This window comes from Toxorhynchites rutilus, chromosome 3, assembly GCF_029784135.1.
Source record: "Toxorhynchites rutilus septentrionalis strain SRP chromosome 3, ASM2978413v1, whole genome shotgun sequence".
NCBI classification, from domain to species: domain Eukaryota; kingdom Metazoa; phylum Arthropoda; class Insecta; order Diptera; family Culicidae; genus Toxorhynchites; species Toxorhynchites rutilus.
The window spans coordinates 247190923-247205568 of NC_073746.1; the positions used below are offsets into that span (position 1 = coordinate 247190923).

At 38.4% G+C, this 14646-nt stretch overlaps 1 protein-coding gene across 5 annotated transcripts in view; it reads right to left on the reverse strand.

The window, feature by feature from the left end:
* Positions 1–14646, reverse strand: part of LOC129775069 (protein crumbs) — a 128877-nt gene that overhangs the window by 48640 nt on the left and 65591 nt on the right. For all 5 annotated transcript variants that reach the window (XM_055779294.1, XM_055779293.1, XM_055779291.1 and 2 more), the window contains exons 2-3: positions 9129–9260; positions 154–1362 (exon numbers count right to left, since the gene is read on the reverse strand). In XM_055779294.1, coding sequence (XP_055635269.1) covers positions 154–1362; positions 9129–9260 — 1341 coding nt within the window. The remainder of the gene's footprint in view (positions 1–153; positions 1363–9128; positions 9261–14646) is intronic.

Genomic DNA, 14646 nt, shown 5'->3' on the forward strand with positions numbered 1-14646 from the left:
AGTCGTTGTTAAGATGGATGGTAATGTTAATTGTTACATGGTGAGGGGTTTTTATGATTCGCCAGATTGTTCGGTTAGTGCTGGAAAAGGTTTTCACTAAGCTTGGTGTACGTGGTTGATGTGGGTTGCGGCCTTACGTGGGCGCCAAATTACCTGTAGTTCCCGGTTTACAAACACATCGTCCGGCGATGCAGTCTGAGTCAACAGGGCATTGACTGCATCCTGGTTCTAGTTCGCAAAGCGATCCCGAAAATCCTGGCACACAGCGACACTCGAAACCCTCCTGAGTGTCGATGCAGGTTCCCCCGTGTTGACAGGGTTGAGATTTACACTCGTTGATACTCAGCTGACAGTTAGCACCGGTGAACCCAGTGGGGCATTCACACAAATATGATCCGTAGGTGTCGAAACAGGTGCCACCATTCAAACAAGGATTGATGAGACATTCGTCGATATTGTTTTGGCAGAGGGTTCCTCCGTAACCGGTGCCTCTGCAATCGCAACTAAACGCGTCCACTCCATCGACGCATCTCCCACCGTTAAGACAGAGGTTCGGTTTACAATCGTCCCAGTTGATCTCACACTTGGTACCGATGAATCCCTTCAAACAAACACATTCGAATGTGGTCGCCCCAGGTGGAACCCGGCAGGTCCCATTGTTAGCGCATGGATTCTTCTCGCACAGTGGATGAACGCTGAGTTCAGTGTCACAATGTGTACCGGTGAAACCAGGAGCACATGTGCACTTATAATCGCCCTTGTTGTCCTCTTGACACGTACCCCCATGTTGGCACGGATGTGATGAACACGGAGAGCCCATGTCGATTTCACAGTTTTTTCCCTTAAATCTAGCTGTACAGTGACATTCGTACCCATCGGATCTGGATATACAAGTCCCGTGCTGCATACAAGGATCATGGGAGCAGTAGTCCGGCGGGATTCCCGCCAGTATGTCATGATCCGTACATGGTCCGGCCGCTAGTGGACAGGGGCCAAACACAACCGCTTCCGCGTTCATCGCACTGGCGTTGAAAACCAACCCAGGACCATGCAGCAGACAACCCGCGTACTGTTTGCCAAGTATCAAAACCGCCGCTTCGTTCTTGATTTCCTGGTCGAGGATCAACTGACTGTTGTAGGTTTGGTTGGCGATCGTCGTCGACTGTTTGTCGATGATGCAGTACAGGGTACCAAGTTGGTACACGAACTGGATCGTGTGCCATTTGTTGTCCAGATAGCGCCCCGTAACGCGCGCCTCGATTGACTGGGTGCTTGGCGCGGACAACACTATGGTCACCGAATCAGGCAGTACCGATACCAACAGGGCATGACCGGAGTAGCGCTGTGAGAGGATTTCGCCACCTGAAACGAGAGGATGAAAAGTGGATCACTGTTAACTGTTACTTCGCACTTTGACCCTATTTCTAAAGCTGGAAAGAAACGGTATGGCCGCTGGTTGATCCGGCAGAATAAAATCACCGTTCCGTTGAAAAGGCAACGCAACTCTTTACCACTATTTTTTTTTGCGCATGTTAATCCAAACATGTGGAGCACTGATTTTTCTCTTGAGATCGATCGAGATTTGCATAACAATGACCAGTGGTATGAAAACAACAAAGCGTTCGCATTCGATCAAAGACAAACATTCGATTAATTACCCGAAACAGCCACAATGGGAACTGTGCGACCTGCTTAACAAAATCCGATTTTCACGCTTGAAGCATTTTTTTTTCCTCGTCGTGAAAAACAGTGTTTCAACAAAGTAGAAAAACGTTTTCCAGTAAACAAGCCACACGAATGTGGCAAACTCATAATTAGCTATAACGTCAGCTGAACGAGAGACCCCCACTGGAAGATTAGTTAAATTGAGGCTCCAGAGCCGTGTGTCTGAGAATTCGGTCTTGGTCTCAAAGCACACATGTTGTGAGTCATGCCACCGGAACGATCCCAAAAACCTTTGTGCCGCCGTTGCATACACACACACGTATGTGAAAGTGTGCGTTGTTTTAGTGTGGGGCTTGGGGATAGTGACATGATTATCTTTTTGTTTCTTCTCATACTTGTTAGAAATAGCGTGTTGGATCAGAGAAAATGGTTTATGGTATTTTTGTTCTGGTATTTTTCCGTCTGTTTAACTCTGATGCTGATGTTTGTGTTGATGGTGTTTTTTTGTTTGGCTCCGTTAGTCGGAGTCACCAAATTCCCCACTGATGGTGGCTTATTATGGGGAAGTGTATATCTTGTATGATGCTGAAGAAAATGTGGACCTAGATCTAGCTTGATTTATGTAGTTATCAATCCTCAATTAATACTCCTGTACTCGCGCGAAAAATCGAACTTGTGTACTCACAGACTGTGCGCGTCTCTGTGATATTGCTATTGTGTATTTTTAGGTGTATTGGTATTTATTCAAAGAATAAGATATAACTGAGTGAAAAAATTCCAGATAATATTTTTTCTTTAACCTTATTCAGTTTTAACAGTCATTTAATTCAGCCACCTCATTGTTGCTCGGTATGTCAGCCCTATGCGCGAATATAGGAAGGTTAAGTAAGATACATAAGATGAGAGTACCTTTGCTTCCGAGAAATTCTATAAATCGGAAAATCTTTTTCTTCAAAACGAAGAACCACGTTTATGGTCCTAGCAACACGGCCTGTTGATTCTGTCAAGTAGAACTTAGTTGTACAAATGGCGCTGTCGAAAGAAGACTGGCGTAAATTGATTTTTTTTTTAATTTTGTGAGCATAATAAGGAGAAATTGAAAAGTGAACTACTTTAAAGATCTCGGATTTATGTGATATAATGTATGCGTATTTTTCAAGAATTTAATCGAAAGTACCACTAAAAAGTAACAATTTCAGCCTCGTCCTATTACACTGCTGCAACCCAAGTAGATATGCATAAACGTGACATCGAATTTATCTTAAAAGGATCTAACCCTCCAACTTTCTGAAAAAATTAGAAACGAACTGTTTACCCTACAGATAATAGAACAAAAAATGTCGACTGTTTTATAAAAAAGATTTTGTTTCATAAAAAAACTTGGTCAGCATCGGTTGCTGTTGTCGTCGCCACCACCACCACAGAACCAATTCGGCCCGGAATTTCTGTTGTCATTCCGCGAAAGGTACTGCATAGCAACATTTTGTGAATTATTTCTTTGGAAAATGGAGTTTTTTTGGGAGTTGTTGGCGAGGTAATCTTGCTAAGAGTTACTGAAACTACTTGAATACTCAATAATTTCAATGTCGCTCTAAATAGTGAGCAATCTACAGTAAATGTTAATGCTGAGGGTTAATTTGATCATTGACTTAAATTGGCTTTTTCATTGCTTTACAAATCGTTCGCGTCCCTCAATGAGTGTAAGCAATCATTCATCGGGCTTTGTCAGTGCTACCAAATATTGGTATCAAAGAGTTTCATCCATAAATTTCAATAAGGTTTATTATCGCCGGCAACAATTTCGTAGTCCTACGTTCACAATGCGGTTGTGTATTGCATCCTTCTATGTTTTTCTATAATGTGTGCCTATACGAAGGGACATTTTTGACCCCCAGATCATCGTGGGCTTTGAAGATTTCCACCGTCGTATTCAATTGGAAATGAGTTTTGGCTTCTTCCAGCAGTTTCTCCGTCAACATGACTCAACAGTCACTTGGGCGTTTAGTTGCTATCTCACTCAACGACTCAACTATCTCATTTCATTCTTCTCCGTCAAAAGGACTTCATTGCGAATTGAAGTGACTTCCTCGACAAAGAATTCGTTTCCCTTTATCATGTATCACGTATGCATGTATCGATATGTGAGTTCAACGTGGTTTGACTTATACTACAGGTGAGCTAGATTTTTTGGTATCGTACACAAAAATTACTCACACAAAATATAATAGCGTGTAGTGTTGTGTTCAGAAACACTGACAAATTTGTAAATTTTGTTGATATGTTTTTTCACAAAATTGAAGATTTCGGGCCCTGTTGCCAATGCACGTAGCGCGTTCCGTATTCATCGCGAATATTTTTCTTGTGCAACACAGTGCGGCCTGAAGCGATTACATATTTGTTCCTCCACCACCGTTATCTATTTGATAAAGCATAAAATCAACAATTCGTACATGTGATTCATTCGAACACAAACATTCTCCAGATAACGGTATGAAAACCGATCCAGTATATCCTATTTAATATTTATCTTCTACTTTACTTTTGTCCGTCAGTGCAAGCTCTGCACTATATTTACTTCGCGTTTATTCTGAGAATGTATTCAGAGTTGGAAAATTTCGCACGTCCGTTCTATACGGAATCAAAATAGAAACTGAGGTTGGCCAGAGCGAGCATCATATTTATAGTGCTTTCAAACCCATCCGAGAACATGCATCAATCACTGAATTTTTTTGACTTGGATGGACTTTCAAGCATAGTCAAAGATGTTTGTGATTTCACCAACAAATGTGGTGAAAAATACTGAAGCTCTTTCCACCAGACGGCACGAAAATCGACGCGATGCCTTCATTGAACAACTTGTATACCATTTTTTCTTTGAATCTGGTTAAACAGATGTGTCTAACAACAGCATTGAGATAGACTGCTGCCTGCTAGCTGGCATGTGGAGGCTTTAGAAAGCAATAAATGTTTTTACGGTGGTTAGACACATCACCCACTCTCTAAGGGGGAGCTGCCATACAAATGAAAGACAAATTTCTGCATAATTCGAAAACTAATCAAGCAAATGGAGGCAAGTTTGATATGCGAATGTTTCAGGGGACACGAAACGTTTCCATGGTGAATAGACAATCCTCCCCTCTCTCTGAGGGGGGGGGACTGCCATAGTAATAAAGCATATATTTCTGCATAATTCAGGAACTAATGAACCAAATTTAGCATATGGAGGTTTTAGGGTACAATAAATGTTTCTATGGTGGTTAAACACTCCACCCCCCCTCTCTAAGGGGGGAGGAGGGGCTGCCATACAAATGAAACACAAATTACAGGGGGCACACAAGCACAAACTTCTGCATAACTCGAGAACTAATCAAGCACAATTTGGGATGTGAGGATTTTTGGGTATGAGAAATGTTTCTATGATGGTATGACACCCCTCCCTCCTCTGGAATGGAGAGGGGGTCCCATAAAAATATTATACATATTTCAACCAAAAATATTCCAACCAAACATGACAATCGAAAATGTTCGGAAAACTATGGAGGAAAAAGGTAAAATTCGGAAAATAAATTTCCTTATGTTCTACGCACTCCTATACCTTCTCTATCTATACCAGGGCTTGAAAACATTGAGCTTGTTAAGTAATATTGAAAATATTTTTTTTTATCAGTATAACGCGTTTATTTTGCTTGTTGATGCTGTTGTCATTCATTCGACGGCAAACAAATTTACAACTGTGTTCATTCATATTCATTCTGTGCTATCTGAGCTTTCCTTAAAGCTCGAGTCGTGAGAATTCATTCACACTTATTCATTGCCATTGAATTTTCAGGAATGTTGTGACTGTTCATTTTCAATATCCCGATATGTGTGTGATTTTCTCATTGAGTCAGTGCCTTGCTTATTCAGTTATTTTCGAAGTTACTCCGAGAGTGCAACGCAAATCGGTGGCGCTGGCGGAAATGCCAACAAAAGAGCAAGATCTGCATGCACACTCACAGCTGAGGATTGCATGGGCTTGGACGGCGAGGAGGCATTCTGCAGAATCGATCCGAGTAGCGAATGCAAACTTTGTCAGCCAAAGCTGGATGTTGTCATCCGCTAGTCCTATAGCACAGTTTGATCCGTTTGCAAAAGGAAGCTCGAAATATTCCCATTGCAGTCGTGTCTTAAACACCACCATTTTATGTTCGTGTATTCGGAATTTAAGTCAAAATTGAAATGTTTGAAATTTGAGTCAAGACGGTATTTTTTACATCGGAATTGAAGTCTTTTGAAGCATTTCTGACAAGTAGAATAGGAATTGTATATTCACTATGTAAAATGAAAGCATTTTAACTGAGACCGAAACCTTGCATGCTTGAACAATCTAATTTCTTGTCACTATTATGAGCATTCTGTACATCGTTATCTTCCTCAACGAGTTTCTCCGTTTCGTCAGTATCCGAGAACGAAGCTGATAGTGAATGAACTGGTATATTAAGGGGGTATTCTAGTGTAGAGACACGAATTTCGGACGTTTTTTCGAACTCCGTAAAAATAAAACAAAGAATATTTTTACTATCCATTATATCATTATTCGTTTATCTATCTTTTAACAATAAAACAAAAATAGGACGGAAAAAAAATATTCATCATTAGAATAGTTACATGCTGGTGAAGTGAGGGTGTTCAAAAAAAAGTTGTGCCATGGCGTACACGATTCCAGTCCTTCTGGTTATCTGAAACAAAAAAATCGAACAGATTCTGAATCAGTAAAGATGTCGCTATGGCATGAACCTCGGACAAGTCAAAAACATGGGTTTTAACAAAATGGCGGCCGTTTGAAAACAAAAATGCTGTTTAAAACGTTTTTTTGCGTTTACCGATTTTTTAAAAATAGTAAAATTAAAAAGTTATAATTTTTTATTGGTTCATGCGATAGAGAGATGTATGCAGATTATTTTCATATAAATTTGACATAAATCGGTTCAGTAGAACTTGAGATATCGTGTACGCCAGTTAGAAAAAAACTAGTTCCGAGAGAAACGCGTTTGAAGTTCATTGTGATGGCCGTAACAGGTTAGATACCACATCACTAAGATGGCTCTAACTAGGTAAATAATAGGATTTTCGATAAGTCCTTTCTAGAGTATATTCTTGAATGCCTAAACTACAGAAATATGGTAAAAAAAAATTTCGATTTTTTCAGATTTCTAGACTAGAATACCCCCTTAATATAAATGAATGACAAAACTAGGGATATTTTGTTTTGCTCACATTCCGTTAACGCAGAACAGAACGAAAAAGAGAATGAACAAAACTTGATGAATCAACTGTGAGGGGCTTGCTGTGATTGTGAGGTTCGGCGTTGGTTCATTTTCGGTATCCCGAGTGCAATGGTATAATGATCGAATGTGGTCGGAAATTCAGTTGAAAAGATTGATGTGATACAGATATTTCCAAGCACTGATCTATACCAATAAAAAGTATCGCTAAATGTGTTGATAAGAGCAGAACTCGAGGAAGGAATTGTCCGATTTGAGGCTGTCTTTATTCTATCATATTTTCTTTATAAAACATTTATTCCATGTAACGGAGAAACATGTTATTTGCAAGTGGTTGAAAAATCTTGAACGATAATTGTGTCTGAAAATAATTTGATATTATAATGATGAGTTTTGTTAGAATTACTAGGAATTTTATAATAAAAGGTAAATCCACCTGGGTCGATTAGAAGATCAATCAATGAACAGTTCTGCGATTGGACTCAAGAGCTTGCTCATAGTAAGAAAACGTGAATGTTTGAAGGTATTGATAACAAAAAACAAATTTTGGGCGGGACGAAGTTTGCCGGGTCAGCTAGTTTAGTTATAAATTGTATGTACGCGATACTTTTTCTCAAAAAAGCTTCAACCGAAACTCTAAATTGAAAGTACAGCAAATGAAACATTTTTCTCAGTGGCATTTGGTTACCTTTCTCTCAACAACTCAATTTTTATTTTCGTTCGATAAGTTCGGTTGTGAAGATATTTATAGATAAATCGTTTGGAAACCATCACTTCCGTTCACTCGCGGCAAAACACGTTCACTATGTCCTCGGCCTTATTCTGAGGGCGGTTATTCCTGTTCTATTCATAATTGGTTTTATTTTTCTAACAACTCACTCACTCAAAACAAGTATAAAAAATTCAAGGCCCATTGCTAAGAAGAACTATCAAAGTAATCAAAATCAATAAATTTTGACGAATTCTTCGTTTCTCCACGAAGAGACGCTTTGAGGCTTTCTTGGAAACGCATAAATAGGCCCAAAGAGTTTTGGAGACGTGTTTTGTGGATCGATGAGTTCAATAGTACTGAAACAACCAGGAAATCGTGGCAGAAAGTAAAAATTGAGTTGGAGGATTGCTACTATGAAACACGAAGGTGACAATTTGGTTGTGTAGAACTGTTTTTCAGGGTTGGTGTGAGAAATTAGATCGAATCATTGGTACTATAACAGTGATTGTACATTGAATTTGGCGGAATCGCACCGAAGAACTGAACAGAGAAACGATTTTTTGTCTCTCAACAGGACAATTATCACAAACCACGTTACTGTATATTATAAATAAAGAGAACACATCAGAACATCAATCATTCGGTAATCGAAATATCCACACCGAAATGTTCACATCGCATACCTATCATCGTAATGCTTTAGCTTATTTTCCTCCAAATAACAGGCGCCAGCATTCGCGCATTAACCATCTTATTTTTTAGACAAAGAATCACAGTTCTCACGCCAATAGAAACGCGGAAACTTGGCCCCTATATGTTACTCGGCAGGTGTATATTTTCTACAGCTCGTTAAGCACCGTGCTTCAAGTGGGTCGTCCGTTGACGCCTTTGCACATTTCACGCATTCGCCCTATTTCAACCAACAAGCGTGAGTTTAACCCCGCTGGAGTACACCCCACAAAACATAATTTGTGTATCTCTTCCGTGCTATTCTCGTTCCATATTCGATCATTTCGTTGCCGTTGGGGGCATGTGCTATTCGAATAGGATAATTAAACAAACAGGAACTCAAACTGCAACGTCATTGGGAGTGGAATGAGCCACTTTGTGTGACACTTGTCTTGGGAAGCCTATTTCCTTATTTTATTTGAATCGTTCCGAACCGTTTTTGCGTCGAAATGCGATGTTTCTCGAGAGATATTTTTTTACGTCTCCACTTTTATCACTTCTAAATGATTATGTCAATAATTAGGATGAACTCATCTTTTGTGGGTGTCACAACAAACAATGTGCCACCTTCAAATAAACATTCTTCAAGATCATAAACATGTGACGTAATCAGTAAGCTACAACTTATTTTGATAGCAATTAACAATAATTCAGACTTCTTATTATGATAACAAGCATCAACAACGACCCCGCAAGCAACACTAAAACCGCCGAAATAGGAGATTCACCTTTCGGAGCGAAAGTTCCGCTAGACTTACCTCTGCAGGTTTTGAAGCTTATCGCCGAGTGGCTCCATAGGGTCATTGGTGTCTTTAACCTGAGGTACGCTGAACCGTTGAAGTAGGCTTCCTTCTCCACCTGTATCGATGTGGTCCGTGATGAGCATAGCACTGTAAGTGGGCGGGATGGGAGAAACAAACAAAACAGAAACAGAATGTTAGCATGTGATACTGCAATGTGATGAGGAAATTGCGCTATTTACTGTGTGCATCGCGCACTTGGGGCGAATAAATCAAACAGCACACAACAAAGTGGTCATAAAACGTGAATGGACTGCCTGTAAGGATTACTGTTTTGTCCCTACTGTTCGATTGTAATATGATACTGCAATGTAGGATTCGAGAATTTACGAGGTGTTGTGTATCGTGACAGTCTTGTCATATTGTTTGTTCAGATCAGCTCAATCAGAACAAAGTTGCATTAATGAGTTTCAGCATCGATGAATTATGTGTTTCGCGCATTTAAATTTATTACAATCGTTAGCACTTGTCGAGGTCTATGTTTTATTCCTTTCACAAGATTGCCTTATTCGGTGTGGAATCGCGTTTAACCCGCTTTATATTTTAGCACGTACAGACTTGTCGAATACGTCAATTAACATGACCGACATTTTTTCTTGATCTCTGAGTGATGGAATTAGAAAAATTGAGTATAATAAGGATGGCTAAGGATAGTTTACCTCTGTCAATTCTGTAATTCAATATACTCTAGAAAAAAAATCAGAGGAGCAAGGTGCAACATTTTGACCTTATTGTAATTTTTGAAACGCTACTTGTTAAATGAGCGCCTGGAGATAAAATATACATCATTTAAAAGCAACAAGCATAGTTTTGGAAAGTGTATGTGTAATGAACAAAATTGTCAAAAGAAAAAAAATATTTTCCTATTGTTTTTTTAAAACTCCTGTGGGCTAAGAAAATAAATATTCAACCAAACAAATAATAATGAATCCAATAAGCGCAGTTATTCAAACTTCAGTTTGATTTTCGGGAAGCTATGATTTTTTTTACATATATATATATATATATATATATATATATATATATATATATATATATATATATATATATATATATATATATATATATATATATATATATATATATATATATATATATATATATATATATATATGTAAATGGAACACAAATTTTTGTATTACTCGAGAACTAATCAAGTAAATAAAACCAAATTAGGTATATGGAGGTTTTTGGGCACAATAAATGTTTTCACGGTGGTTAGACACTCCACCCCCTCTCTAAGGGAAGGCTGCCATACAAATGAAACACAAATTTCTGCATTACTCGAGAATTAATCAAGCAAATGAAACCAAATTAGACATATGGATGATTTAGGGTGCAGTAAATGTTTCTATGGTGGTTAGACACTCCACCCCCTCTATAAGGGGCATGCGAAGGTTTTAGGGGACACAAAACGTTTCTATGGCGAAAAGACACTCCACCCGTCTCTCTGAGGGGGGAGGAGTGTCTTGAAGCACACATTTCCGCATAATTCAAGAACTAATCAAGCCAACGGAACTTAATTTGGCATGTGGAGGTTTTATGGGGAATAAACATTTCTAAGGTGGTTCGACACTCCCCCCTCTCTTATGGTGGGCTGTTATTCATATGAAAAACAAATTTCTGCATAACTCGAAAACTAATCAAGCAAATGGAGCCATATTCGGCATGTGAAGAAACATTCACGTCACGAAACATTTCTATGGTGAATAGACACTCCTCCCCTCTTTCTAAGGGAAGAAGAGGGGAGGGGTCTGTCTTTATTCTATCATATTTTCTGTATCAAACATTTATTACATAACATAACATAATTACACAACGGAGAAACATGTTATTTGCAAGTGGTTGAGAAATCTTGAACGATAATTGTGTCTGAAAATAATATGATACTATAATGATGAGTTTTGGTAGAAGAACTAGGAATTTTTTAGTAAAAGGTAAATTCAACGGGATCGATAAGAAGGTCAATCAATGAACAGTTCTGCGATTGGACTCATGAACTTGCGCTTAGTAAGAAAACGTGAATGTGTGAAGGTATTTATAACAAAAAAAAAACAAATTTTGGGCGGGACGAAGTTTGCCGGGTCAGCTAGTAACATATAAAATTTTCATGCAGACTTATTTTATTTGATTTTTTAAATTTTTCACTGTTTTCGACGAATATCCTAACATATCATTTCAAAGAATGTCACCGAATTTCGATTTTCTGAATTAAAGAAATTTAAGTGCTTTAGCGCTATGATTTTTTTTATTGCATACCAAATGTCAACTTTTAGGCGAAAACTTGAAAAAAGAGGTTTTGTGGTGCTCAAACCAAAGGGATACGAGTTTGCTATTTGATTTTTGGAAAGCTGAGACTTTTCTACATAACATTCCAAAAAAAGAAGAATAGAAATAATAGAATAAAATTTAATCGTCGATTCTTTTTTGCGTAATGCTTCAGGGGTTATTCTAGTATAGAGGCACGAATATCGGGCGAGCGCTGAACAAATAAAATAAAGCATATTTTTACCGCTCATCATTACATTATTTGTTTATTTATGTTTTAACAATAGAACTAAACGGAAAAAAAATCAAAATTCGAATAGTTACAAGCTGGTGAAGTGATGGAGTTTAAGAAAAAAAAGTTGTGCCATGGCGTACACGATTCCAGCCCTTCTGGTTATCTAAAACAAGAAAATCGAACAGATTCTGAATCAGTAAAGATGACGCTAACGCATGAACCTCGGACAAATAAAAATATATTTTTTTGTACAAAATGTTTGCCGTTTGAAAAACGAAATTGCTTTTTTGCACGATTTTCGTGACAATTTCAACTTTTTTTTCAAATACAGGAAAACTGTTTTGTGCGATTATTGTTATAGTGTGGTTTTTTTGTGCGATTTTTTTTGTGCGGTGAAAAGAAGCCTATTTAACGAAGTTATCGTCATTTAGTTTTTTATGGTTTACAGGCAAACCTGTTTTTGTGCGAGGGATAGGGACCGCATAAAAAAGGGTCCCTCCAGGAAACTTCTTCCGATTTCCGTTTGTTTCGTTGCTTTGCGATGGGACAGTTTGTCTTTTTGGTTGCGCGTGGTTGTGTTGTGCTTTTGGCATGTCGAAACTTGTTGCTGTTAGAAATCATGTCATGCGCAACTTAGAGCATTTTATGGAAGGATGGGAATGATTTGAGAAGTGGATAATTTAGACGCAAACATGCTTTTCACGCACAGAAATGTCTATAAACCATCGAAAAAAAATTATTTTCTTTCTTCATCAACAGGTTTTCCTGTACTGCAAATTCGAACATCACCGACTACAACGAGTCGCTGTTTTCCATTCAGTTGTCATAATATGGGATCAAGTCGACAAATTCATGAGTAAAGTAAAGTGTACTTCTTCAGAATATTCTCGGAATGCTTCGATTGCTAATAACACCGCTGAGCTTCCTGATCACGCGGATGATAATTTGAGAAGTTGTAAGCAGTGCGGTGAATATTCGAAACTTAATCGAAAGAATCCGTTTGAAATTGGTTAACCTCGTCAATTGAAATTCGGAAAGGTTCATTGTAAAACGAAAGCTATTCTTTCTCATTTTTATGTGATGAATGTATTGAGTCGAACGAGAACAAATAATTCATTTTTTTCATTCGGTTCATTCTGCTTCCCTGCGGATTCCCGCGTTGAAGCAGAATTTCGGTTCATTCACTGTCTTATAGGCAGCAGGCGATGGGAGAGCATTTTCTAATGCCCGCTTTTTCATGTGTTAGCGTCAAAGCGTTAGCGTCTCATCAAACCTGCTGTTTCTCTGTTTTTCTCTGGAAACAAATCAAAGCATTGTCGGGTGTCAATTGAGTCTCGGTGGCTACTTCAATTGATGGAGACAGAAGAGAATCTCAAATAACAACATGACAAGCGCCTTGAATAAAGAGGTGCGGTTATTAAATCGAATGGAAGGGATACAGTGAAAAGAGATCCGTATGAATGAAACACAACCATTCGTCAAAGTAGCTAATGAGTCTGGCTCGTTACCACTTTGTATGTGTAACAATCAAGAAAACTTAAGAAATCATTTAGAAATGTTAATAATGAAGTCTAACACATTACACATTATTACACATTACGCATTTACACATTAGTTAGAGTTCAAATAGAAAAAAAATGGGCGAGACGAAGTTCGCCGGGTCTGCTCTCATTACCTATTGATATTGACATAAGACTACGTCTTTCAGTAAAGGTACCGAATCAGAAAACAGCCCACGTTTTTTATGAAATAGTTTTATCGTTAATATAGGGTTGGGGAAAAAGAAATGTCGTATTTCTGATCGAAATTTGACGCTTTATTTGACATACTTAAAATTATCCAATTAAAGTCAAATATGCGCCGTTTCGTTCGCAAACTTGTTGTCATTTAGAAGGCAACTTCATTATCCCCCCCTCCCCTTATAAAACCCCTCTCCTTATTTGCAAAAAACTCAGACAGCCAGTTTTCGCAAGCCTCTTTTGAGGTCACCAAGAGCGTTTTGCATGTACCGGAAGAAATGATAATCACTTGGAGCCAGGTCCGGACTATACGGTGGGTGCAATAGAACCATAATGAAATCGATCAAACCAACGCTGTGCTGTGCGAATCGTTACAGTATCGGGTCTATTAACTACATGAATTTTTTCGAACGCCTTCGTTGCAGTTTTACCTCGCAGGTAGTAAAAACGTAGAATATGGCGAATTTCTTGCTTGGTGGACTCCATCTTTGATGCGCTATAACTTGAGACTGAAAAGGACAATCACAACACTGTCAAAACGACACTTGTAGCACAGATTGTCTTCTTTAAATAGCCGTATAGTATGAGCCGATGCGATAAGTACAAAACAAGATATGTTTAAGTGTTGCCATATATTGACAATATACGACATTTATTTTTCTCCATCCCAATATGCTAATCAGACGAGCGTGAATCGGTCGTTAGAAATGCAAATGCAGCATTCGTTCTGCGGACAATGTGGATAGAGAAAATATTGCCATCTTAGCTCCCCCGTATTCTATTAAATGAGGAGGAACTGAGGCAGAAAAAAGCATAACTTCAAACGGCTCTATCTTGAAAAATCTGAGAGAAAATTGAGATCGGATTGAAGAGATTTGTTCGTTAGAGAGTTATAAATGGCTTTTATAAGCATGTGAGCAATTGGTGGTAGAGGCGTGCAAACCAACTCATCATGATGAACAACTCAGATCAGCTCAGCTGATCTAAAAGAGCTGTTCTTTATGAGCAGCTCTTCAGCTCTGTTGTCAGTGTCGATGTCTGGTGACGACTTTCAAATTGGGTCCCAAACTCGATAATGTAATCTCTGTCAGATTAGAAGACACGAAGTCAGTTTTAAAATGTTAAAATTTGAATGAAATTTTTTACACCATGTTATTTAATTACTTGAAACACATATTCCTATATTCCATATTTGTCAATACATTTCCGACATTTTTGCTAGGACTTTTCATTA